The 26,298-nt window shown below is 39.1% G+C and overlaps 1 protein-coding gene across 2 annotated transcripts in view; it reads left to right on the top strand.

Moving 5' to 3' along the window:
- Positions 1-26,298, top strand: part of exoc2 (exocyst complex component 2) — a 62,653-nt gene that overhangs the window by 14,490 nt on the left and 21,865 nt on the right. For both annotated transcript variants that reach the window (XM_047375844.1, XM_047375843.1), the window contains 10 exons: positions 1,534-1,657; positions 4,297-4,410; positions 6,369-6,493; positions 12,179-12,259; positions 14,020-14,165; positions 18,516-18,597; positions 18,706-18,808; positions 20,742-20,860; positions 25,201-25,314; positions 25,554-25,678. In XM_047375844.1, coding sequence (XP_047231800.1) covers positions 1,534-1,657; positions 4,297-4,410; positions 6,369-6,493; positions 12,179-12,259; positions 14,020-14,165; positions 18,516-18,597; positions 18,706-18,808; positions 20,742-20,860; positions 25,201-25,314; positions 25,554-25,678 — 1,133 coding nt within the window. The remainder of the gene's footprint in view (positions 1-1,533; positions 1,658-4,296; positions 4,411-6,368; positions 6,494-12,178; positions 12,260-14,019; positions 14,166-18,515; positions 18,598-18,705; positions 18,809-20,741; positions 20,861-25,200; positions 25,315-25,553; positions 25,679-26,298) is intronic.

A 26,298-nucleotide genomic window follows, 5' to 3' on the forward strand; every position in this document is an offset into this window, starting at 1 on the left:
TTGACTAGATCATTGTAACACATGAACAGAGTCACAGTCCAGCTGGAAGGTGAACCCCTGCCCCAGCCTCTCACATATTTTCTTTAAGGACCGAAGTGTTTGTAGCTCCACCCATCAGCCCTTCAGCTCTGACCAGCTTCCCTGTCCCTGCTGGCATGACATTACCCACCACCAGGGTTCACCGTGGGTATGGTGTCTTCAGGGTGATGTACATTATTAGTTTTCCACAACATGATTTTGTATGCTGGGTAAAAACTTTAGTTTTGGTCTTATCCATCGAGAGGACCTTCTTCCCCTACACAACTTGTAGCAAAATGTAAATTTAGTTTCTTATATCATTCTTTCAACAGTGGTTTGAGCCCAGATTGGTGGGTTGCATGACTAGTAGTTGACAGACTCTTCCACCTGAGCTGCAGAGCTCTTCAGCTTCTTACCATGAGCCTTATGGCCGCTTGTCATAATAATGCAAAACCGGTGAGTTCAGTAGGGGAAACCATGTCTAAGTGTCTTTGCAGATGTGCCATACATATTTTAAATGGTGGGTTGACCGGTGCCTTTTGAGATGTTAAGTGGCTGGAATATTGTTTTACAGCTAACCATGCTTTAGATTTCTCAACAATGCCATCCCTGAGCTGTCTGCTGTGTTCCTTTTTTCACAAATGTTCTCTCATTAACCTCAGAGGCCTTTACAGAAAACTTGTATTCATACTGAAATTAGGCTAAATACAGGATAACTTATTTAACTGGGGACTTTACTTCTAAAAGCAGTCGAGTGCTCTGGGTTTTATTAAGGGGCATCAAAATAAAGGGAGCTGAACACAAATCCACACAATATTTCTCAGATTTCTCTTTGTAAAAAACAATGAAGCCCATTTAGCATTTTCCTCCAGTTCCCAATGATGTACCGCTTTGTGTTGGTCATCCTAATAAAATCAAAGTAAATTACACTGACGTGTGGGTTTATATTGTGACAAAATATGCAACGGATCAAAGAGATTTGAATAAAAAAGTTTTGGAAGGCGGTGTACACCGGTGACATTTCTATAATCATGTATGTTTAACTAAAATCTAATGAAAACATGTGGTCACCCATAATAGTATTTATATTACCTGAAATATCGTGCTCTCTGATTACAGTATTTCTATTGAATCACAAATTGCACTTAAGTTCAGATTTAAGATTTCAGGCATTGTCTTGTTTTGCATCATATTGCTTTATATTATTATATCATATTATTTTTTTAATGGTTGCTAATTTCTTAATGCAGTGAATTGTTAATGCGATGCATTTTGTTGCATTTGGTGTCTTTTTTACAAATCTTAAAAGTAATCTACACGTGATGCAGTTTCTGTTGCAAAAACTGAATGAAACTGTTTTATTTTTTAAATATTAAAATATAGAAAAACAATGAAAATATTATCTTGGAGCAGACATATTTACTGTTTGCATGCATGTAAAATGTAGGACAGAAAGCCTGTTTATGTGCGAGCACATCTGGGATGAGTTGTGACTGCGTCCCGCCTGTCCTGCAGGTATCCTGGAACAGTCCGCAGTGTGGGTGGATGAGGTGAACTACGACATGAGGACGAACCGCAACAAAGGAATTTCCCCCTTCTCTCTGCGTCCCAGCAATCCGCTGGGCATTGAGATGGACAAGTACGGATCGAAAACATACAAAAACACACACATGGAATCTCACCGCCATAAACACGAGTGCTCTCCAGTCATTGAGTCATGGTTTACAGCTCTAAACAGACCCAAATTCTCCCCATATGCCAGCATTTGAAATATTATGCCAGCATAGAAGTGGCTGATCTGCTCCACACAGGGAGTGGATATAAGATTATTGTGTATAAAGTAGAGAGAACGATGGTAAAGAGACATTTGGAAAGGACTATATGGGAGCAAACCTCACACGTACACTGCCTTGACAGTGCACTGATGGCTCCCACGCGTCGGGCTGGGAGGGCAGAGCTTGTAACGCATAGTTTGTCTTGTCAAGTTCTGACATTTCTGGCTCAGTATTTGTTTGGCTTTGAGGGGCTCGGGGCAAGTGACCGCTCGTGGCCAGAGACAAGACCCCCATAAACAGGCTGCTGCATTGACTGGCTCCCAGAGATACATTAAACATTCTCAGCAGCACATTTCCATGTTGCTCTTTTATAGTCAGATTATAGCTATTTCTGAAGGAGTTGATGTGTAACATGAAGGTGTTTGAGTAGAGTCTGTAAGGATGTGTACATTTTTCTGGAGTGATCTCATTTAGGGTTTTCAGCTGTGTTTGCTGCTGTAAGTATTTAAACAAGATTCCTCAGTTATAACTTGTGAGGTGCTGCTTGCAAATCCTGCAATCTCTGACTAAAATTCTTAAAGAACAAACCTAAACCTCCCTGCGTATTTAGTGATGAAGCTCAAACATTTAAAACATTTAATCAGATTGGTTGTTACGATTTGATCAAACTCTACAGTTATGTTTTTAAATATTCATGGCATTTCTTTTGATCAATTATTCTAATCAGATGTACAACGGGAGACCATCGCTTTTTTCCACGTATTCTCCAGATAAGGGTGGTAAAAGAAAGATCACAAAAAAAAAAAAAAATTTGTCTCTGTGTTGCCCTGGGATGGACTGGTGTGTACCCCGCCTATTAAACTACAGATATATTTTTAGTGTTAGGTAAAATCAGGAATGCACTTGAATGCATCTTAATCACTTAACAGATTAATGCCAAACGAAAAACATAAATTTAGAGCTTTCTTTTAAAAACATCAGTGTTCTCTAATAATAAGAAAATTGGAAATTTTTTCTTTAATCATCTCGTTTTGTAAATTCATAAGATTGCCTAAAAATGCAATAAACACATAAAATCTGAAAACTCCCCCCGTTTTTCATTTTGTAAATGCATCAACTTGCACTATGTTCTTTGATGTGCTTCCATGTACGTTTTATGAGAATCTGACAGAGGTTCGGGACACATGCTTTGATGCATGAAAGAGAATATTCTTGTAATCTGTTCGTTTTCTGAGCGATTCAGAACTACCTCAGTCTGAAAAAATCTGCACCAAGATTTACTTTTATGGTCGGTGATTGTTATATTTAACTGTTTAGTCTAAACAAAGTTTGCACAAATAAGTTTCTGTGTGGCATATTTTCCTAGAGAGATTCAAAATCATCAGGTCAAACTTGAGAGAAAACCAGAAATCTGATAAGTGTGCTGCTAAAGTTGTCATTATGTCGAACGCAACTTTCCGGAAAACTAGTCTTACTTCAGACATGTAAAAACGTCTTGTTACATCAGGAATCCAAAGATAGAAACACCACTACAGATGTCTAAATGTAGGTTTATAGGAAAGATAATGTTGATGCTGTTCCGAACATATTAGGAAAAGCTGTGCGTCTGGATGGAAGAAAATCCAGTCCTGCTATATGATTTAAAAACATCAGATTTCAATTGGTTGATCAGGATCAGCATATGAGGAAAACCAACTCATCTTTTATTCTTTAAAATACCTCCTAAGTTTGAATTCTGCTTGATGATACAGAAAACAAATGCTAGAAATTTTCATTAACATTTGTGGTACAAACAACTTTCTTGGTATCAGTTCCACCATTCAGGAGAAAAAAATCTTAGAATAAGTAACCACAATGTTTAAAATTTCACAGATTTGTTTGATTTGTTTTTTTTTTTTTTGAAGAAATGTTTTTTGTGCCTAATGTTTTTAAGGAGTCAGATAACAATACAAATTAAAATCTAATTCATGGTAATGTGTTTGACCTGAAATGACTTGAAAATCAACTGGAAAAAAATCTAAGTATATTTTGAAGTGGGAGAAGAGACTACAGAAAGAGACTTCTGTTTTTGTATGCATCTGCGCGCAAACATCACCGTAGTTGTAGATAGTTTTCTTCTTCACATAATTAAACACTGAACCCTAATGTGAGACGTTTCCTTCATGTGCGTCTCTGTGTGTGTAACTGCAGGGTGGGTGGTGATGCTAGGGATGTTGGTTTGTTGGTTTGTGTAGCCCACAGGTCATTAGTAGAGATCAAGCTTCCCTAATGAGTACTGGGTTCTCCAGGGGCACCCAGGCGTCGCACACTGAACTTCCCACGCTGGGCTCTCCCAGCATCTGTGCTTCCTGGCTACACGCTGCCCCCTACTGGAAAATAAAATCACATTAGAAAAATGATCCTACAGCTTTGCAACGAATGCTTGCAGATCAGTTCTCTTCAATACTCAGTTTTTCATACAGCATTCCCTTGCATTCATACGCCTTAATGTGTTTTCTTGCAGGGGCAAAGTCCCACAGAAAGACCTGGAGCAGATATTTCCAGGAATGAGTGGAGACTTCACCAGTGAGAACTTCTCTGCCTCCTGGTACCTCATAGAGAACCATGCAGGCTCCAGGTAGGTCCATCGTTGTCTGTTTAAGCAACCATCTCAAATAGCAGAAAACAATGTCCATTGACTGATCATTTCACTTGAGGTATAAAGTTTACTTGGTGTGTTTTCCATTTAGAACAAGGTAATATCTTGATTTTAGCATCCTCTGGTTAAACTGTTGCCACTTTTTTTTAATACTTTTTCACCACACACTGGACAAAGTAGTCAAAAAATATATTTTCCTTAAGATTTTGTTTTAGATCTAAGTGCCAAATGCCATGTTACTCATGGCATTTTTCTCTTAAGAAAAAATGTAATAATTTCTTCAAATCTGACAGTCTCCATTCTTTCCTCTACAATTTTACATTATTTTGCTTTGTTTTAGGAATGCTAATCTCTTATATTTCATTATGATCAACTGGTCCCAATTGGAATCAGAACCACCTTTAAAATTGAATGTAATGATGTACAGCTAAATATCTCATTTAGATGCATGAGAATAAAGCATTTTTATAATTGTTTATACTTGATAATTCATTAGAGAGCTTAATTGCAAAGGGAATTACATTGATACAATAGGATTTAGTGATTGGTACAAATAGGACTGAAACAATAATTGGATTAATCGTGATTAAACTAATTTAGTAATCAAATCATCGTTAAGTGGAGTATACAGACTCTTAAATATGCCATTTGTTTAACTGACAACCCACTGAGAGCAGTAATTAGGCCAAAATTGCATAAAAAATATACAAATTTTGAGTTTAAGGAGGCGACTGTGGCTCAGTGAGAAGAGTGGTCATCTTGCAATCTGAGGGTTGAGAGTTCGATTCCAGCTTCCTCCTGCCACATGTTGATGTGCCCCTGGGCAAGGCACTTAACCTCAAATTACTTACAGATCTGCGATCTGTGTATGGGTGTGTGCGCATTAGTGAGTGCGTCTGGGTGAATGCGGCTTTCGTGAAAAGCGCTTTGAGTGCTCATTATGACTGGAAAGGCGGAATATAAATTCAGTCCATTTATCATTTTAAGATGATAAACTTTCTTTGTCTGTAAATATACTCCATCCAGGACTCCTCAAGTGCCAATTTTTTTTAGCTTCACCTGGTTCAAATGCTGTAAATAATGTCCTATTAGCACCTTTTACTATCTGATTATTTATTGATTAATCAGGAAAATAGTCGGAAGATTGATCGATTAGCAAAATAATCGTTGCAGCCCTAGCTACAAAATGGTTTGTTTACCAGCACATAATGGAAGTTGGAAGCGATAAAAGGGCAGCACATGGGTGTGAAATTTTATTTAAAAGTCTGTATATTATTTTTTTCATTAGGATGTATAATTCACAACTTTTTTACAAGTTTCCAACATTTTGCGGTTCCAAAAACTAATCGAGGATTATTTAAAAATTAAGAATCAATTCCATATACTGCTGGCAATAATTCCTACGTACACACTTACTGAATAGTAAAGAAAATATGTAAGGAATTCAACTTGTAGAAAAAAAAAGCATAGGTACATTGTATTTTAATAATTTCCTTTGAGTTTATCCCCACATTGTCAGCTGGTTCTTCAAAGATCAGAGCGGCATGTAGACAAGGTAGCTTGTTGACCCTAAATACTCTCGGGGCAGAGTAGAGCTATTTTGGACACTCCTGGCTTCCTCTCCCCCCTGCTTAGCCTTCCAGTAACCCAGACCCCGAGGATCCAGCATGACCAGGGGCCTCTGTTTGGACCTCACTGGGTGACTGTTTGTTCCTGCGGAGGAAACCTCATTCAAGACACTGACACACAGATACACGTATTCACCGTTGCTCAAACTATGCATCCAGACATTGTGTGAAAGAAATGCAAACATACATTAAACAGAAAAAAATTAAAGTATATGTTTGTTTTTAATAATTAGGATTTTCTTTTAATATTTAGCAAGAAAATTATTATTAGTAGCTGAATCAATGTATTTTTGTTGATTTTTGTTACAGTTTTGAGCAGCTGAAGGTTGCAGCCAATAATCTGAAGAAGCAAGCGTCTAAGAAAAACGAGGGAAGTCTGGCCTATGTGAAAGGAGGCCTCAACACATTCTTTGAGGCTCAGGACGCTCTGGCAGGTAAAAAAAAAAAGTTATCCCAAACGTGCAGAAAACCTTTACTCCCTGACTTCATGTCTGATCTAAGAAATAAGGTCCTGATTTTGGGGAAAATGTTAAAGTTTGTGCAGTTATGTCCCCCCACACACACACACACACACACACACACGCACTCACACATGTGGTTCAGCAGCGGTTGATTAAAGAGGCTCATTTGGACGCTGTGTGAAAACCCTCTTCTCTTTGCTACAGTTACAGCAGCCAACCACAACATGGTTAAATCACCTCCATCAAAATGAGATCGGCTCTCACCTGTCACATCCAGCCTTGCTTGACTCTGAAAAGTGGTTAGAAAAGCACGCACATGTTCACACTCGCTGACCTTCAGATGCCAAAAAGATTTCAAGGTGGCAGAGTCAGACCGCTGTCACTCTGCCAGGTACCTCAAATCAATTGTTCACTTCATCATTCATGCTTTTGTCTGTTTACACTCTGCTCCCACCACAGCCACTCAGTAACTTCCTCTTACTATTTATATGTACACTTTTCTGCCTCCATCTTTATTATTATTGCTTTCCGTATGTTTGTGCTCCGGTTGGAGGAGAGGCAATGTTTTCATTGTTAGTGGCTGAATCTAAATAAACGGAGCAGCCCAACACAATGCGAGCCAGAGTATTAGGACTGATAGAACTGATAACGGATCCAATATGACCAATGGGAACAATGCAGAGTCATTCTCACGTTTAGACTGAGCGTGCCTACTGTGTGCCCACTGCACCAAAGGGAAGTGAACAGTCTGGAAAGGTTGCAGGAAGCAGTGCACCGTGTATGTACTAACTAACCTGTGACCCAAATGGATGGGTCACAGAAGGTATTCCCTCTTTCAGTTCTAGGGTTTTAGATATTAGGACATAAAAAAATGATCAGATGTTTGCACAGTTCTAAAATGATTGAAGTATCACCTGAAGTGTAGAAAAACTCACAACAGATTCCACACTGTCATGTTAGTCATTTAATGTAAGGCTGAAATGGAGAAACTGTGTGAAAAACATTGAAACAGCTTGTAGAATCATCTACAGCACCAAGCAGTCATTTTCTTTATGACTTTTGTCATTCTCCTGCCTATTTTTTACAAATGTGCTTCACTGTTTCCATGACCTAGTTTGGGCCAAGCTTCAGCTGTCATCCAGGTGGCCTTAAATTTCAGTTTGGAATACTTGGAGAGGACTCCATAGATGACTTGAAGACAGCATATCAGCATTTGCTGATGACATGCTCGTGTTTGGTTTTCTCCAGACGTGGTGCTGTACAGTATGGCCAGCTATCAAAACATTGGACTCATCTATCTAAAGAACATTGCTGAAGAGATGTTGTCCTTCAACCTTTCCAAACAGGCTGTTCTTGTTCAGTCTTTTTCCGAATCAGTGTTTCCCCTTGGATTTTATTGTTTTATAATAAGGTCATTGCTGATGTCTTTCTTGGCATTGCTGTAACACACATATGTATGGTTCAGACCAGCTAACTGACCTGCTTTTATGGAAGTGATCACAAATCAGTTTTTAAGTCCTTTTACTAGCAGCACTTGGCTGCTACTGTCCCTCTTTGATGCGAGCTAAGCTACAAGGGTGTACTTTGTTTTTCCCACTGCTGTTAGAGTTTTTAAATGTAATCATTGAAAGACTATATATACAAACTAAATGCAGCAAACATTAACAGTCAACCAGGCGTTTTCAAGCACAGTGTGATAGCTTATTAGATTTATGCCTAATTTTGGAGTTCCCGAGTTTAGTTACTTTGTCATAATTTTTAACCTATAAGGAACCAAAACTATCTTCAGGAAGTTGTTTGTAGGGTTCATTTTAGGGTTTAGTGCAAATTGTTTCCATTGTCCAATACAACTTAGAAACCAAAGACATTCAGCTGAAACTGTTTTTGAGGTAAAACGTTTATTTTAAATAAATGCCTTTTGACCACTAGTTGTTCCTGATGCCACTACTATCATATACATTACATTGAAATTGCATCAGGAGAAGGATTATAGCTACTGATAAATGTGTAAATTATTCTTAAAAACTCAGAAGGAAATGTCTTTGACTTCTATCATTTCTGGGGAGAGCTTTTCTGTTTTTTCACTTTTAAAACATAATTTGTTTTCATGTTGCCAGTTGCAAGAAACCTGTGTCAAAATTTTAATAATTTCCTTTTACCTTCATAAAGAGGGGAAAATATATCGTCTCATATTTGGACTGGCTGTGCTACTTGAAAGTTAATTTTCAAACTTCTAGACCCCATGTCTTCTCGCCGTGACTCATTACTGCCTCGCGGCATCGTTTCCAGGCCATCATTTGGCTCTCTGTCTTGAAAAATAAAGCTGCAACAGAGAGCGAGTAGCTGGGTAGAGGATATGCTCTTTACACTGTGTATGGTTGGCCAGACCATCGTACCAGCCGGCATGCAGCCTGTGAGCTAGCCAGTTGGAGTCAACCCTGCAGAAGTTCACTGCAGCGGCTACAGCTGTCTGAGCAACTGTGAATCCCCTCTTTGTGTCTGTAAAGAGCTTGGCACGCCTTCGTTGTTCTGAGTCAGTCCAGAACAAGCTCACCTGAGAGGCGGCTGTTGGCATTTTAAAGAAATTGTTGCGTTTTAAAGAATGTGCTGCGTTGAAAGTTGCTGCTGTGCCTGCAGACACTCTGTCACCATCGTGACTTCTCGTCTCCCTTCTTGTTTACTTTCAGCTCACATGTGAGAGTTTTAATCATGACTTTAATTGAAGTCTGGGCTTATTTTTAATGCAGCATGCAAGGTGGAAAGAAGGGAGAGAGGCCAACCCTGGGTAAAGAAATGAGATGGATGGAAAACGTTCAGAGCAAACAACTGCAGTCTACTTTCTTTCAAACATTTTTCTGTTCCTGACTTAATAACTTTTAGTTGATTTCCTGTTTGGTTTACTGAAACCATCTCTATCAAATCAAGTATTTTGTAAGAAACTCTTTTGCATTTTACAACCCACCCAAACATTGTAGCAGAATTCCATGCTGTTTTGGATTAGTATGCAAATACTACTTTCTGTAGGGATGCAATTTGTAATTTTTGCTTGTGGCAGAATAATCTCCAAATGGCAGCACATTGTTACGTCACAGCGAACTTATAAACCTTTATTGTACGTATAAAACAAGGAAAGCCTCGTAGAGCTTTGAAAGCAACATCAAACAGTGAGTTTTTCTAGTGTATTGAAAATATAAACTGAAATATTCCATTAAAATCATAAAATTCATGCCTTTTACTAGTACTTGGATAAACTATGTTTTTGCTGGCAGATAAGTATTGCTACCATTGATGAAGGACCCTCCACTGGACTTAACATTTTTACAGATTACATTGCTAAACACCACACAATAACTACATTTAATCCTATTTTCAAGTATATTGATGTTTATTAATGCTCTTAATTGTGGGAAGATAATAAAAGTAACAATCCAAACAATACTGTCAGTTTTGGGGTTTGCAAACATCATCAGTTTATTGTTGTCACAATAAATCTCTATGCGTGTTATGCTAAAAAAGTTTCACAATATTGATAAACACTACGATTATTGCCCATCCCAAACTTTGAGTTGTAAAAAGAAATGGTGACAAGATGCAGTTCAATCAATGCAGCAGAACTAAAAACAGTTTTCTAATCTTCCAATACCTTAATTTTCATTTTCTGAGTTAAAACAGCTGCCTTTTCCAAGAAGTCTGCAGTATAATGTTCTTTAAAGAAAATCAGAATTGGAATTAGCAGGTAACTCTCCCACCCTTTAGCAGGTATGATCTCAAAGGAAACGGGAACTCTGTATCGGCCAGTAAAAGCCTGATTATTTCATCTCTAATTCTATTAAACCCACATTGTGAAATGTTTACTTTTTTATGAAAAACAAAACTGGGGAAAAGAGTGTGTTTTAGACTTACAAAAAAAATCCAAACAGTTTGAGGACTGTGAAAGATATACCAAATCATGCTTATGTAATTTTCAAGCATTTTGTTAACTTTTGTTTAAATTTGAACGTTTTATTGTTTGTTGAATATCATCAATATTTTTACAGTAAGAGAAATGTCTGTTGTTAATCCCTGCAAGCCTCAGGGGTTTGCAGAGCAATTAAAAGATGGAGGGTTTTCATCCCTGCAGACTGTCTGTTTATGGAGCCTGAGTGACAAGTTGAGCCAATTCATTTAAGACATACTCATTCTGGCTGATTGAATGAGTGACAGGCTGTGAGGGAGGAGCAGGTTATTTCTGCTAAATTGTTGAAATTTGAGGTTTTTCATTGTTGTGTTAAAAGGAAGTCTCCCAGTGATGCAGGAAACGGAACTGCTACCGTGGTCCAAAAATGAAAGATTCCCAGGGCTATTCCCCGCGTCCCCAGCCCCAGCAGGAGTCAAAACATCTCCAGCTTTAGAAACCAGGGACACTGTATTCTTATTTTTATTCTTTTTTTCCTTTTTTTGCCGAATGGCTCCAGGAAGTGAAGCAGGAGCTGCGGCTCTTCCTCAGGACCTGCCTTCGTGTGTTCTCCGGATTCTGACTTGATGTTTAGCTTAACTGTAACGTCATCAGGCCTCTCAGCATGAGAGGACAGGCAGCTGGCAGAGGGGCAAAGGGCAGTCTGGAGACATGAAGCAGACCTGCAGTGTGTGTCATCCTTTGTTTTCAGCCCTATCAATCCTGCATACACACACGCGTGCTCTCCTTTTTTCTGTCTTAACCTGCGTTCAGTCACATTTACTGCTGGTTTGTAGTGACGTCCTTACTGATTAGGCAGTGGTGTTGTTGAATAATGTGTTTCAATAATACCTTAGTCTCCTCTGCTTCTTTCTGTCTGATCAGAACAATGGTAATCTCCCCTTTCTCATTGTTTGTAAAACTCAGCTAAAAGCCATTTTTACTGCTCTAACGTAACTGTTTAATGGTCATCTCCATATTTTAGATAAAGCGGTTCTTGTGCATATTGGTGTCGCTACACAAGTATGCAGGAGATCGTCTTTTAAAGCCTCTCCACCTCTTCTCCACTCTGTCAATAAACCCACCCTAAGCTCTCAGCACCCAGCTGCCCACTACTGAACACCATTTATTTATTTACTGGTGTACCCCCACCACTCTCTCTCCCTCTTTTTTTCCCTCTGGGTTTTTTTCCTCCCTTCATTGCGTTTTTTCAAATTCCCTCTCTGGTATGAAGCTCTTCATGCTAAGTGATGGCTACAAGCCATGAGAGGGTCCCCCCCCCCTCATTTTTGGCATAAGAATGTGTTATTTTTTCAGACAAATGAGACATTTTACATCCATATTTACCCCGCTCTTGGTCAAAGGGGTTTAAATGTCCCAAAACCACCAAACTGTGGTGTTAATGGCTGTAGTTGTGCGACTTGATCCAGGCTGGGGCGAGGTCACGTCCTTTCAGTGTGGGAACAGTCACTGGTGGGTTCAATAGTCGCGTCTGTGAGTGGAGAACCGGCGGGGTTATCTCACATCTACCACTAAGGCAGAGCCTGTTTGTTGTTTTACCTTCAGTTCATGAAGCTAAAAATGTTCACATCTTTGGTGATCTGTCCCACTGCACTTTAGAGAACAGGAATCGTTTTTTTCTTCAGATTTCTGTGCTTTAAGTTGTAACTGTAATGTTTTTCATTTTGGAGGCTTTATCATTAAAATTATTCGTTCTCTTCCAGCGATTCACCAGAGGCTGGAATCGGATGGCACAGAGAAGGTGGAGGGATCGATGACACAGCGACTGGAAAACATCCTAAATCGTAAGATTGATTTTTATTTCAGTGAAACAAAATGGGCAACGCCTTTATAAAGAATTACACCAGGTAGAGGTTTTTTGGTTCTGGCCTTTATCTTTTAAGTTTGTCTGAAAAACATTCCTGCATCTTAATTAATATGAAAAAGTAGGGCTTCACACTAGATCACAAATTTATTGTTCGCAAATAAGTTACTGTACACAGCATCCTTAGCACGAAAAACTGCTAGGACTACAATAAACATTAGCTAGTTACAGAAATGCAGTGCATTAAGACTCTCTATGCCAGTAACATATTTGTTGATGTCTGTTTAATGCAAATTTTTTAGATTTCCACAATGTTCTGGTGAAGTCAAGAGGTTTTTTGGCCAAAGCAGCAAATGTAGCCAGATACAACTTTTTTTAATGAAGCCATATCATGGAGATGCAAACAACGAATGTTTTTGTTTTTTCAGTAGCTGGATAGACTACGCACTATTGTCTGTATGTGCAATAAGCCTAAAGCAGAAAGACATTTATTTTATTTATTTATTTTAGTTCAATATTTGTTTATCTAAACTTAAGTGTCATCTTGGCATTCACCAATATCATCGCACTTAACATGTTTTTTGAATATCATGCAGGCCTGCTACCTACAAACATACCAGCCTGCATAGATGCATTTGTAATTTTGTTTATTCCGGGTTTCATATTTCCAGACATTCCACTCCAGAAGTGTCTGCAAAAAATCCATAGGGAACATTTTGAATTGTTTTAAAAGGTTTTATTAATTTTATGCATATTCTTATCCATTTGCATCTGTGTTCATCTATTTTCTTTTAAATGTAAATACTAAAGCATCGTCGAAGAGAAATTCCTATTACTTTTGGAACTTGCAATGTGTATATCAATGGCAATCCACATTATCTATTCTGAATAGATGTATACATCAATTCTATTATAGAAAATAATAAAATAGAATAGACATAGGGAACAAAACAGCAATGCCAGAAAATCTGAGTCAGAATAGGGTCGATTTTTGAAGGGAAAACTGTGCTGGAACCTGTACATCTGTGTGTTCCTGTAGCGCTCCGTTGGTCTTCCTCTCTTTAATAGGCTGATCTCTCATCAAACCCTGTGTCCCACCCCAGTGGGTCATACATGATAATGGGGCCACTCTAATGTGAGGTCAATAAGCTGGCCCTTTTCCCTAAGTGAAGAGTAAATAAACCGCTTAGCCGGACATATCTTTCATCCCTCTGAACCTGGACATTAAGGCCGATGGTGCAGCGGGCCTAGAGCTCCGTTCATCCACCCAAAACCCTATGCATCTAACACACAGCACCATTCAGCCAATCATAAAACAGCTTTGTTAAATGTCATCTCCTTAATAAGTGAGACTGGTGAGTGAAAAATGTTAGATATTACTTATTGCTCACCCTTTTCCTTTTCAGGGATTTTGTTGTGGGCAGAGGGGTTTTGTTTTGATTAGAACAACTTTGTTTTTTTCTATTGGACGGCCCAGAAGAGGCCACCCACGAAGCCTCTTAGTTCTGCTTAAGTCCCACCAAGTAGATAGTTGTCACTTTCTTCTGAGCTGTTTAGTTCCTGCTCCTATTCCTCATTTTTGCGTCTAATAACATCCCGAGCAAGAGGAAAACCAGAGACCGGGACTATGAGGGAAATGTGGTGTTTAACATTTATTTATACAGTATCCCAGTTTCTCATTTTCTCCCACCTCCTTCGCTCTCACTCATAACTTTTTCTCACTCCCGTCTTTTTTCACAGGAGCGAGCGATACTGCAGATACTCTCTTCCAGGAGGTCCTAGGACGAAAAGACAAGGCTGACTCCACACGCAATGCGCTCAACGTGCTGCAACGGTTTAAGTTTCTCTTTAACCTGCCGCTCAACATAGAACGTAACATTCAGAAGGTACTTTCCACGAACATGAGAAATCCCAGCATGTAAACGGGTGAAAAATGCTAAATAAAAGCCACTTGATCTTTGCTTAAACGCCATCCTGTTAATGGTAGGAGTCCTCAGCAATCCGGATTTAGATCAGATGAAAGCTTTAATAACTCTTTAAAACAGAGTGTATAGTTGGGAAAAAATGGATGCCTTTATTATTAAAAAACCTTCAATATATTTTATGACTTTCCAGGATATTTGTATAACTTTAGAAAAAAAGGTTGCAATACTTGTGCTCTTTTCATGTTAACATTTTGTTCTAAGTGTCTTCATTAGGAACAATGTGTGTTGGATCCCATTTCTTTAAGGCCTTCGCTTCAGATGCAGAGAGCTTCTTGTTTTCAAGTTTGCAGTTACTAAACAAGGATGGACACTCTTCACTAGCTCTTAGTGGAGTCTCCAAAGACCTATTAAAAAACATTGGGCTCCCGGTAGATGAGAGTTCCCAGGGGGGGTTTGAACATGCAAAATACTTCCGTAGCTCATGGTCGTTTAATAGGAAGGTTGGAGAGTATTGGAGTCCGGTGTGGAGCGTGAGGGAGCAAATCCATTAAGTGAGGCCCTGTGTGCACTCTCATGGCCTGGTTGCCAAGAATTTGAACCAGGGCTTAACTACAGTGGTTTCATTCATTTTTCGAAAATATTTGTCAACCCAGCAATATACAAATATGCAAATGGTTGAATTGGTGTTCTCTGAAGAAAGTGATGACATTTAACAGGACAAGACAAAGTTCTAGAGACCTACAAAAACACGACAAACACCCTGAAAAAGACAGGAGCCTTATATTTGGGAGATTATTACTTGAGCTATCTAAGACCATTTAAAAATAGGGCAAGGAGTGTGAGAAAATATGTATTTTTATCCTTGCTTTTATTATCATCAGCATGATCAATGTTTAAAGAGTAATGGTCAAATTTAAGCTGGTGCAATGAATGGCTTCTGCCTGATAAGAACTTGAAAACTACTAGATTTAGCAGATGTTTACTCTAGAGCAAGGGACTCAAACTCGCGGTCGCACGATATTTTGTGGCCCTACCTTGATATGAAAGTTTATTGTTAGTGCAGCCCATGAGATTTTATGAATGGCCGTTTACCACATTGTATGTGTAAGGCCCCTTTTATTATTGCACAAGCTAGAGCTGAACGAATCTACCAATCACACTATGGCTCCCTGGGGTGGGCCATCGGCTGGGTTTGAAGCAAGCAAAGAATCATTTCACGATTCTTATGAGAAGTTGACGATGTCATTGAGGGGAGTGGGCCTCCGACGGAGCAACTCAGCCAGCTCTACCCGCCTCGCCATATAGTCAACAGAACATTGGTGTTGGCTAGGACGTACAACGCCAGTAGCTTAGTAGTGCCCACTGCATCCATGGAGTTATTGTAGAAAATGAAAGCTAATAAAAACGCTTCCATGGCTACATCCCATGGTTTGTGTATAATAAATTAATAATGGTATCCCACTGTCCCGGCTTCATGCACTCCACGCTTCCTCTGCAATGATGTGACATTCATGGACAAATTATTAAAAAAATATTTTACGTGACTGAAATGCACTGAATAATTTGCGAGAAAAGATTTACTCATCAAAACATGTTACTCCATAGTAAATACCTCACTAAATAAACATTACAAAGATATTTGTAATTTGTTTTACTTGTTTCTATTACTAAGCTTAGAACAACAACATGGCTGATAATGAACAGCCAGGTAGCAGTTGCCTTTTTTGCGCTCGCTATGCCAGTACTTTCTACCATCTACAAATGCCATGATGTCCATGTCATAATGAAAGACAAGAACACCTAGCGCACAAAGAAAGACGGCTGCTGCCATACTGTTCTTTTTACGCCGTACTGTTGTTACAGAAAGAAGGAGCGGAAATGACGCACATTGCTGAAATGCCGTTCTCAGTGTGTCGCTGGTTGGCTAAACACTTTAAACTTTATTTTGAGAGTGACTCCAATTGAAATGAATATATATCTTGGCACACAGCGCTATTCATGTATTTTTCAAAGCTTGCAATGAAGAGAAAGGTTGGTGATGAGCACAGACAATTTCAGGAACAATGGGAGACATGGGCACAAGGGCGCCCCATGTGTCTGTCCCAATTTTTTTGTGGAATGTCTGATGTGGCCCAACTACACCCAGTGTCTGCCTTCAGTGGCCCCCCAGGGTAACTTGAGTTAAGACCCCCTGTTCTAGAGGCTTAAGATTCTGTATGGAAATCAAAAAGCATTTCATGGATAACATTATTTTTTGCTTTTCCAATTTTCTACAATTCAGCCTTAAATATTTCTGTAAATATAATAGAACAAAGGTATTTTTACTCAGGATCATTGTATCATGAGACTCTCCTACCGACCCATGCCTCGTCATGGAGAGAATAGCGAACACTCTAGGCTAGGAATAACTTGAACTCAAAAAGTAGATTTGTTAAAGCTATGGTTGTCAAAATGGTTCATATTTCAATATAATTGATACTAGAAAAATAAATTATTCAAAGATTCTCATTTGCGTCAAAACTGATATTAACTGACCCATTCACATTTGCCCAAATTGTGACACTTTCCAGCAGCAGCGCTGCAATAACAGACACTCAGCCCCTCCCCTCCCTGCAGCCTCAACTGACCGAAACCATGAGCTGTCACTGGGAGTTTTACACCCTGCTAATATGGCGAGTTGATCCAGAAAAAATCATATGCAACTCGTTTTAGCTGACAAAATAAAAGGGTTGTTCGGAGGTACTTTCCCTACAAGACAGACGGACAGGAAAAAAATTTGGAATAATGCCACATGCTAGCTACGCAGATGCTACCGCTGCAAGCTAATGCAATGAAACTGATGTTTCAGAGCAACTTAAAAAGGCCAGAAAAGCTCCTGTATCTGCAACAATGAAGTAGTAAACCTTCCAGACGACATAAGCTAACGCTATCTGTTTAAAGGTTAGCATCACGAACATGGACAGCCCATTGACGGTGTTCTGTCAACCCCCCCTGTCGAGATGCGCCTCGCAGGTGCGCAGCTTTGAACTCTCCGTTCTACAGCAGTACGAATTAAGGCAGTAAAATTAAAAATAGCTGACGGCTCAGCAATTTAGAGGCTAATGTGGCCAATAATAAAGAAAATATTATGCAAAATCCCTTAAAGGCATAAATTATACAGTATTGCTGCTGAATACATTTGCATGGACCAGATCCTTTTTTACACTGTAAAAAATACGTTTTGTATGTGCCAAATCTATGTTTTTACTTAAACACAATTTATTTTAGTATAGAATAATACCTTTTTGTTCCACAGTAGTAAAATTTATTTGTATCGACAGCAAATTGAAAGGCAAATGAAAGCATACAGTTGCACACTAAATATAAGCAATTATAATAAAATAAAATGATTGCATGACTGTATTAAAGGTACTCTCTTCCATAAAGGATATTAACACTTGTACTAATTACTACCTTGTGTCCCGTTTTAAGCAACACTTTCAGGTCATATATTTTTCTAAAGGAGCATTAAATAATTCCATACTTCTTGGTTTTGCCCTAATTAAGGAAGCTAAAAAGTTGCTATATTGTAATAAATAATTTTTTGACTGTGTACCTTCAAAAACAGTTGCCGTAGTATTGAAAATGGTATCAAGTAGTTAGTATTTTTCTTAGTATTGATATGGAGTTTGAAGTTGGTGTGTCATGACATCCCTAGTTGGAGCATAAATGCAGTATGACAGTAAATCATAGTTTTAGTAAAAGTCTTGGCTTGTAATTTCGCAGAACCTTTTACAAGAATAAAGTCTACATGAAACACTTGAAGTAAAGGGAAGGTGAAGTACTTTTCACCAAGCAGACTAATCATTAAATGCCTTCGCAGCTTGTTTCTCTGTCTGTAATGATTTTACCTCCTAACAGATAATATGCCAAAGTACAAGCATGTACTTTTATGTGCTGTGTTAAGGTTTTGTGTATTTAGTGTTTTGAAGGTCTATCATAGAGAAACTCCAGTTCTGTGCATTTATATTTCCTACTGTTTTAAAATTGTGCCTGAAAGTGTTTAAACAGACTTTATTTTAGTAGGAATTTAGAAAATACTGGCCAACAAGATGGAGATTTGAAGTCTTTCATGCAGTTTAGCTCTGCTTCGGCTTCGTCTGTCCTCAGTTTGTCTTGTGTGTTTGTTTTGGGGTCCAGCTTGGGCGACTTTCAGCCAGAGGGTGGAGCTAGAGAGGCTTTTCATACACAGTGGGTGTCATGATTGATGAGTTGATAGGAAGAAGAATGCTGCATTATTAACTGATTTTTTTATTTATTTTTTTCTTCCAGGGAGATTACGATGTGGTGATTAATGACTATGAGAAAGCCAAATCTCTTTTTGGGAATACTGAAGTTGCCGTTTTCAAAAAAGGTAAATTCTAGATTTTTTTCTGCACTTCTTGAACCTTTTAGCCTCAACGAATAAATGGTACAAAGTAAATCTGTGATGTCATAAAACTGTTTTCGTTTTGCACTCCAGTCTACGCGGAGGTTGAGATGAGAATCAAAGCTCTGGGAAATCTCCTGCTGGAAAAACTGCTACAGACGCCGTCGACTCTTCATGACCAAAAGAGATACATCAGGTCTCCCCACAGTTCTATAATCCTCCCTGACTGTTCTGCATCATCTGTCTTTCTCTGTGTGTCTTCAACCTTTGATTTTGGTTACACAAAGGCTATGTCCTTGTGCTTTGAACAGTCATCATTTTGCGTTCACCCTCAAAATATCCAATACAAAGTCATGATAAATCTTTTATAATTTGTTCTTGCTCTCATTTTGGTTTCTTTCATGTCTGTTTATCTTTGTTTACTAAAACTTCAACCTCCATCCATTTTTCTTTTTTTTCCCTGCCTCTCACTTTTCTCTGTTCATGAATCTTCTCATCTTTTTTTTATGTGGCCCACTTGTTTTGCTTCTATTTTTCTTCACTCCTCCACCTTTTTTGCTCCTTTTTTTCCCCTCCATGTATCCGTCCGTCCATACTTGCGGTCTGTGCCGATTTATTATTGTTAGTACCAACCTGTCAGGATCACAGAGACCAGCTCCCGACCACATGGTAACATCTTTCATCCCAATGCATTAGGCACAGCTCCTCACGCCCACTCAGCTCCTGTTTACCCTTCGTGTGGAGGGTGGGAGCTGGGTGCATTTCTTCGTGTGGGTCTCGCTCAAACTTTTGAAAAGATGCCATTTAATGAGAAACAAACGAGCGGCTGGTTTACTGGATGACGGCAGAAGAAACAAGGCCAAATCTCAGAGGCAGAATCATCTGACATCCCAAAGGACGCTGAAGGGGCGTCCGGGAAATTAAAACTCCTTTGAGATGAATTAGGATTTCTAGGATGGACTGGAGTTCAAATGATCAAAGAATACTTTAAATGCCCGATTCAAGCCTGGATTTATTTTACAGTTGCAGAAATAATGTTCCTCTGAGTTATTTTTGCTATATACATAAACAGGTCTTTTTTTTTTTTATAATTAATTGCTTAGTTTCTTATTTATTGTAAGAATTAATCTGTAAAAATAGTACCTACTGTGGGATGTATATTTTACAGTTAAACAAAAATAGATTGAGTTTTTCAATGTCTCTCATCACAAAGAGCAATTTAACAGATTTTTATTCTTATTAAAAATCATTATGATTTTCTGGTCCGATGCATGCTTTTAACTTTCTAACTTTTGCATTAAATATTTCTTTACTTTTAAGGAAAACGCAGAAGTCCTTTTTCTAGCTCCGATCATTTCTTTCTAATTGTGTCGACATCCTTCATTTCATTGCAGGATCGGAATGGTTTTTACTGGATTTTAATTTTTTTGTATTGTTTAATTTGTCTAGTCCATAATTCTTTATTTATAGAAAAATATAATAGTAACTTTTAAGCTTCACAAAGTGCACAAACTTGACAAATAAAGTTGATTTGATATAAGCGAAATAATTCTTGCTTGGGCTTACTTACTAAAGATATTTAATTGATATGTAATTTAATTAGATTTTCCAATTTTCTTTATTTTTCCATCTGCCACTAGAGGTGCTAAACCTTTAATTTCTGTCCTATGCGCCTGGCCTGAAACATTCTGATCTAATCTGAATATGCATTTGATGTACCTTCTGGCCCAGCAAGACCAATGGAGGTTGTAACAGTTAATTTTGACTATTTTGTTTCCCCTAAACGGTTTTAACTGTTTGCAGCGTATTTATAAAAACTACATAAAGGAATATCGACATATTTAAAGAACTGGGTTATGAGGCTGAAAAGTTAATAGATCACCAGCTTCTTTAACAATTTCAGTCAACTTCTCCTTATTTTACCATTTGATGTGTCGCCTATATTTGTGTCATTTAGATACATTTTTAATTTGTTCTGAGTACATGCTGGCAGAGATTTGAATTGATTTTCTGTCTTCTACTGTTTACACTTATTAAGAGAGAGATTTACACAAAACTCAAGCTAAGATCCTTCATTCATCTTTAGGTTTTAATCTCATTTGTCAGGTCTGTGTTTTTGTCCACTGTAGGTACCTTTCAGACCTGCATGCCCCAGGGGACCCAGCCTGGCAGTGTATCTATGCTCAGCACAAGTGGATCCTGCAGCTGATGCAAAACTGCAGAGATGAGTTCATCAGCGGTAAAAGAGGTAACTAACGGCACATAATATTAGTCTTAGCCCCCTATTTTGCATTTCCAATTCTGTCCTTTTTGAGCCTGAAGGTAGCTGAGTGAAGCGAAATCCAGCTGTGTCTCCGTCACACCAGTCCTCTGCTCACATTCCCGCTTCGTCACCACCCTCCCAGGCCTGTTCTGTTCATGGCTCACGTGTTTATTTTTTCACGAGCATATGAATAAGATGAAAGCAAGGCAGCGCTGGCTTCAGATTTGGGTTTCAGGTCCTGACATGTTGCCGCACACACAAACTCTCTCCCACTGCCTCACGCACAGCTTTACAGATGGATTGGAACAATTAACCCCAATTAAGCTTTTCCTCTGTTAAAATCAGCCGTCAGAAAAATGTGGATAGGAAGACGTGCGATTCTCTGACCACACTTCAGACACGTACATTTCAGGCAAACACTGCTAGAGAGGGGGCTGCTTCACATTGTACAGCTGGAACGTATACATGTCTAATGCTAAGGGAAACAGCGATTTCCGGGGCTCTGGCTTGATGGATTTGGGGCTTGGTTTGCTTTTTGCCTATTCACTTTAAATGAGATGGAAGACAAAAAATAACATGCAAACTGAACATTAAGGAGTAAAATGCATTGAAAAAAATATACAGGAGTGATATTTATAGTTTGGTTTAATGTACATCTAATCATTCTGAGACTGCAGACTAGCTCCCAAGAAGAACTACATCATCTTTTGGTTTTGCTTTAAAGTAATGTAGCATGTATATCAACTTTGGCTTCTTTGGAAAGACTGTATTAAGCTACGGTGAGCTGTGAAATCACACGAGGAAATAAAAATGCAGGCCATTTTAAAAGTCCATCTGGGGTTTGATACACTTTTGTTGGCAGTTGTTGAATTTAGTGAAATTACTCTATAAACCTTACTGTTCCATAAAACAAAAAGATCTGACTTCCGCATTTTTTTTTTCACACATTCTGAAATCTGCTTTTTGTAACATTCAGATGCAAATGTGATTAAGCTGAAAGGCCTTAAAAAGTCTAGAAATTTGGGGGATTTAAAGGGTTTCCAGGTCTGGCTAAGTAGGGAAGAAGAAGAAGGAGTATGGAAAAATTTTGCATTTCTAGATTTTCCTTCCTTCCTTCCTTCCTTCCTTCCTTCCTTAGGGAAGTTTTATTTTCATATTGTGCAAAATAGCTGAAAAAAAAGTTTAGCGCTGTGGAAAACATAAATCTGGAAATGTTGGGAATTGTGACAAGAAGACATGAAGGATTCCTGTAGTAGTGTTGCGGTTCTTGAGACTGGTGTTGGTCTTGAATTTGTACTCGTTAAAGTTCATGGCCATAGGTGAGGGTAGGAACGTAGACTGACCGGTAAATCGAAACCTTCGCTTTTCAGCTCAGCTCTCTCTTTAGCACGACGGACCGGCACAGCACCCCCATTACTGCAGCAGCCGCACCAATCCGTCTGTCGATGTTCCGCTCCATTCTTCCCTCACTCGTGAACAAGACCCCGAGATACTTAAACTCCTCCACTTGAGGCAGGAACTCCCCTCCAACCTGAAGAGGAGAAACCACCGTTTTCCGGTCGAGTAACATGGCCTCTGACTTGGAGGAGCTGATCTTCATCCCAGCCGCTTCACGCTCGGCTGTGAACCGCCCCAGCACATGCTGTAGGTGCTGTAGACTTTGTCTCTACTAAAATCTTACAGGATGTTGGACTACAACACTACCCTGTAGTTCACATGTTTGACCTCACTTCTTACAAAGTCTAAAGCTGATTTTGCTGTTTCAAACTGAAGTTCATGTTCAGTAGATTTTGGTTGATGACATCTTATGTAATTTAGCATTATTTGATAAAACATTCATTTAGAGAAATGCAAGACAACGTCTGTGCTGTTTACCACTAGTTTGCATGTACAGATTGGTTATAGAGGAGAGGTAGAAATGTGTAAATGTTTTTCTCCAAGTTTTTCTCTGACTCAGGCATGTTGAGGTTTGGAGTTGACTTGATGGTTAAAATATAGATCATTAGTTGTTGATTTTTCTAAGTTTTAAAGCAAGAGGATAATGCGTGCATTTTATTTATAAAGGACGTGTATGTGTGTGGCTGACCCGGCAGCATACACAAAGCAGACAATAAGATCCTGCCGTCCGGAGGAAAAGGAGTCACTTTTTCCTAAACTTTTTACAGTCACAGCAGCGGTTTCCAGTTAAAAATAAGTTGTTGCCGTTCAGCTCAGGAGATCTTTCATTAAAATAATGTACAGAAATTAATATTATTATTCTAGATGGTCTTTTTGTGTTTTCATGAAGCATATAAAAATTTTAGTCTTTATTTTTATTTTTTTCAGTTTTATAATGTTGCAGATAATCTGTATTTAAATCTGCTTAACACTCCATCTCTTCCCGTCTCTTTCTCTCACACACACACCTTGTTGCTGTTTACCATCTCAACTGTGAGAAACCTCTTGAAACGTCTCTCCACCCAGCCAGCGCTTGAACGGCCATCATCACAAAACCACATCCAGCCCACTCCCCTGTCCCCACTCTTCCTCCCCGCCTTGCTCACCTTGCCACATTCCCCCTTCTGAGGGGTGCCTCCACCATCCCCTCTGCTGGCTGCTTCCTCTTCCGCCTCGAATCACATTCAATCACACATGGCAGGGATTATTGTTTGTCTGTGATGGGTCAGCTGTCTCTGCAGTAGCTGAAATCATTTTCTCCATTTCCTGTGCTTCTTAGACAATATTAAGAGGCCAAAGGCCGTTCTGGCATTCGTATCGCTCCATTAATCGCACACTGAATTGTTGTAAATGCAAACTAGAGCCATCTATCTTTATCAAACCATAAACGAGGAGATTGTTTCTTGTGAAGAAGCAAAGCAGCACAAGTTGCTAATGTATGACTAAACGTTTCCAGCAAATCCCCTTTATAAACGGAACTATTTAAACAAAACTTCTTTTACCTACATCAATGCAGTAAGCAAGACATTTTATGTAGAAAGGCTGTTGATCTTTTAGTAAACTGTTTGTGAGTTTTAAGTATCCAGAGAGAGAGAGAGATTTACAAATATAACTGATTTACAGCTTGAATGTGAGATATATTTTGCCTGAGATTTATGCCTACACTATAGTCTATTCACAGTCGGACTTTCATTTGTAAAACAAAAATAATGAAAACTTTTTATAACTGTGCACTTCTTTGTGTTAGTCTACGAAATACATAGACGTTTATGGTTATGACATTTTAAAATGCGGAATGGTAGGTAGGGAATGGAGATACATTTAAGACACCGTAACTATGTATGTGTTCAACATCGGTGATCTCTGCTTCCAACATAAAGGGGAACACTACAAGGCATGCATACATTATCTGCAACACATGCAGGTTTCAACCTTTACATTTTGAGAAGTGACTACATAGTATTGCCACGCAAACACAGATTTAATCCTGCAGACTTCCACATTTACTCCCAATCCTCAGCCGACACCTGGATCAACAGCAGCTCTCATCCCTGTAAAAAGACAGGCAAACATGAAAGGCACACTCTGTTCTGCTCCATATAGGTCGAGTGTGGATATGTGTGTGTGTGATATGTTTACAGATAGCCTGACTCAAATGAGAATTTCCTTACATTTTCTAGGCTGCTGTGTTGTGTGCACAACCATCTAAACCACATTTGCTCCTTTGTTTGGGGGATTTCTCAATGCTTGCTAACACACTGCATTCAGCCCATGACTCATCGGTGCACTTTTCTCTGTGTGTGTCAGACACACACATGTTTTGGAAATGTGGCCATCCGTCTCCCTTCGTTTAGACAAACTCCATGTAGGCGTTCTGCAGCATTTGCACGAACCTGTCTCCTGAGTTTCATTTTCACTGCAGCAGCTTTGCTCCCTTCTTGGCTCTACCGCTGTTTCACTTTCATTCCTGTTTGGTGACTTTCACCCCTCCTGCTGTTACTTTTAAGCTTTCTTCCAGATTAATTTCACCAAACCTGTGTCACCCCGTGATATAGGGCCGTGTGGCTGCAAAGCTGTATCATTCATTGCAGTTCCATGGCTCGCTGTTGCCATCTACTGGATGTGTTCTGTTGGATGTAACTGAGGATAGTGTGGACAGTTTAAACCCACTTCACCCCTGTACTCGCTAAGCTCCACTCCCTGGCAAGAACTTGGACATTCTCTAAGCTGTGGGTCTGGATCAGAACATAAATAAAGACAAGTCAGGGAAGGATTGTTTGGTGTGAAAACCTGCTCAGCTTATTGAGGAATTCGGAATTAGGAATATGGCTCATTTGATTATTTGATATTTAAAGTATGTGTTTTTGTATCCTCTCCGTGTCCGTCAGTGGGTGTCGGAGCTCTGGAACTGGAGGGGGATGCCCGTCCTGCGGCTCTCGGCAGGCTCGGCCACTCTGCGTCTTTGAAGAGAGGGGGCAGTCTGCGGTCTGCGCGACCCAGCAGTGAGTGCAAAATCACCCACACACAAGGTGCCGCAGAGGGGCTTCCCTGCCCCAACACTGATGTTTATGTGTGTAACACTTTCTGTCATATACAGTGCTTAGGGGAATCTCTTATCAGCCAGTACAGTAAGACCACAAAAAAAAATGTTTGTCTTCCTGGAAGGCGTTTGTTGTGTAATTACCCACACATCATGACACAGCTTTGAGTTTGTGTGAATAAAGGCTTTTCTTTCTTCTAGCGTGGCCCTTTGAAACCCCACAGCAGGTGCAGTTTGTGGAAAAACTCTCAGACGTGGTGATCGGTCAGCTGCCAAACTTCTGGAAGCTGTGGATATCCTACGTTAATGGAAGTCTTTTCAGTGAGGTAAACACTTCAGAAGCATCCAGAGTGAGAAGGGACAGCTTGATTGAATAAGCAGTTTGCTTTACAGATGCACCAAGGCCAGTTGATCACTTTATTGGCTCTGATCTGTGATCAGCAGGTCAAAAACAAAAAAAAACTCCTCTTCATGAAGTGGATCAAAAGGAAGGAACTTCAACCATTTTAATCTTTAAACATCAACCAAGAGTGTTTTATGTGCTTTTTTATTGAGTTTATTCAAATTTTTGATAAATGTTAGCTTAGGGACATATGCTTAGATGCATAAATAAAAATAATCCTGTAATTCATTAAATTACTGTTGGATTCAAAACCAATAGGTCCAGCAAAGAACTTGCAGTATTTGTTTTCTCTCTTGCCTGTTTTAGTCTTTTACAAAAATAAAATATCGGAATTGGTTAATGTGGTAATTGGCAGATCAGACCCCAAATAAAACCGGAAAATGGTATCAGCCAGGAGAAGCATGTTTGGGGCAACTCTAGCTTACTTAAATTTTGCTTTTGAAATGTCAGCATTAACTTGGGAATTAAAAACACTGGATTTGCTTCTCGTCACTCTTTCAGCAAAGACATTTTCTAACTGATGACACCGAGGAGTTCTCTTAT

Source organism: Girardinichthys multiradiatus, chromosome 9 (assembly GCF_021462225.1).
Source record: "Girardinichthys multiradiatus isolate DD_20200921_A chromosome 9, DD_fGirMul_XY1, whole genome shotgun sequence".
Classification (NCBI taxonomy): domain Eukaryota; kingdom Metazoa; phylum Chordata; class Actinopteri; order Cyprinodontiformes; family Goodeidae; genus Girardinichthys; species Girardinichthys multiradiatus.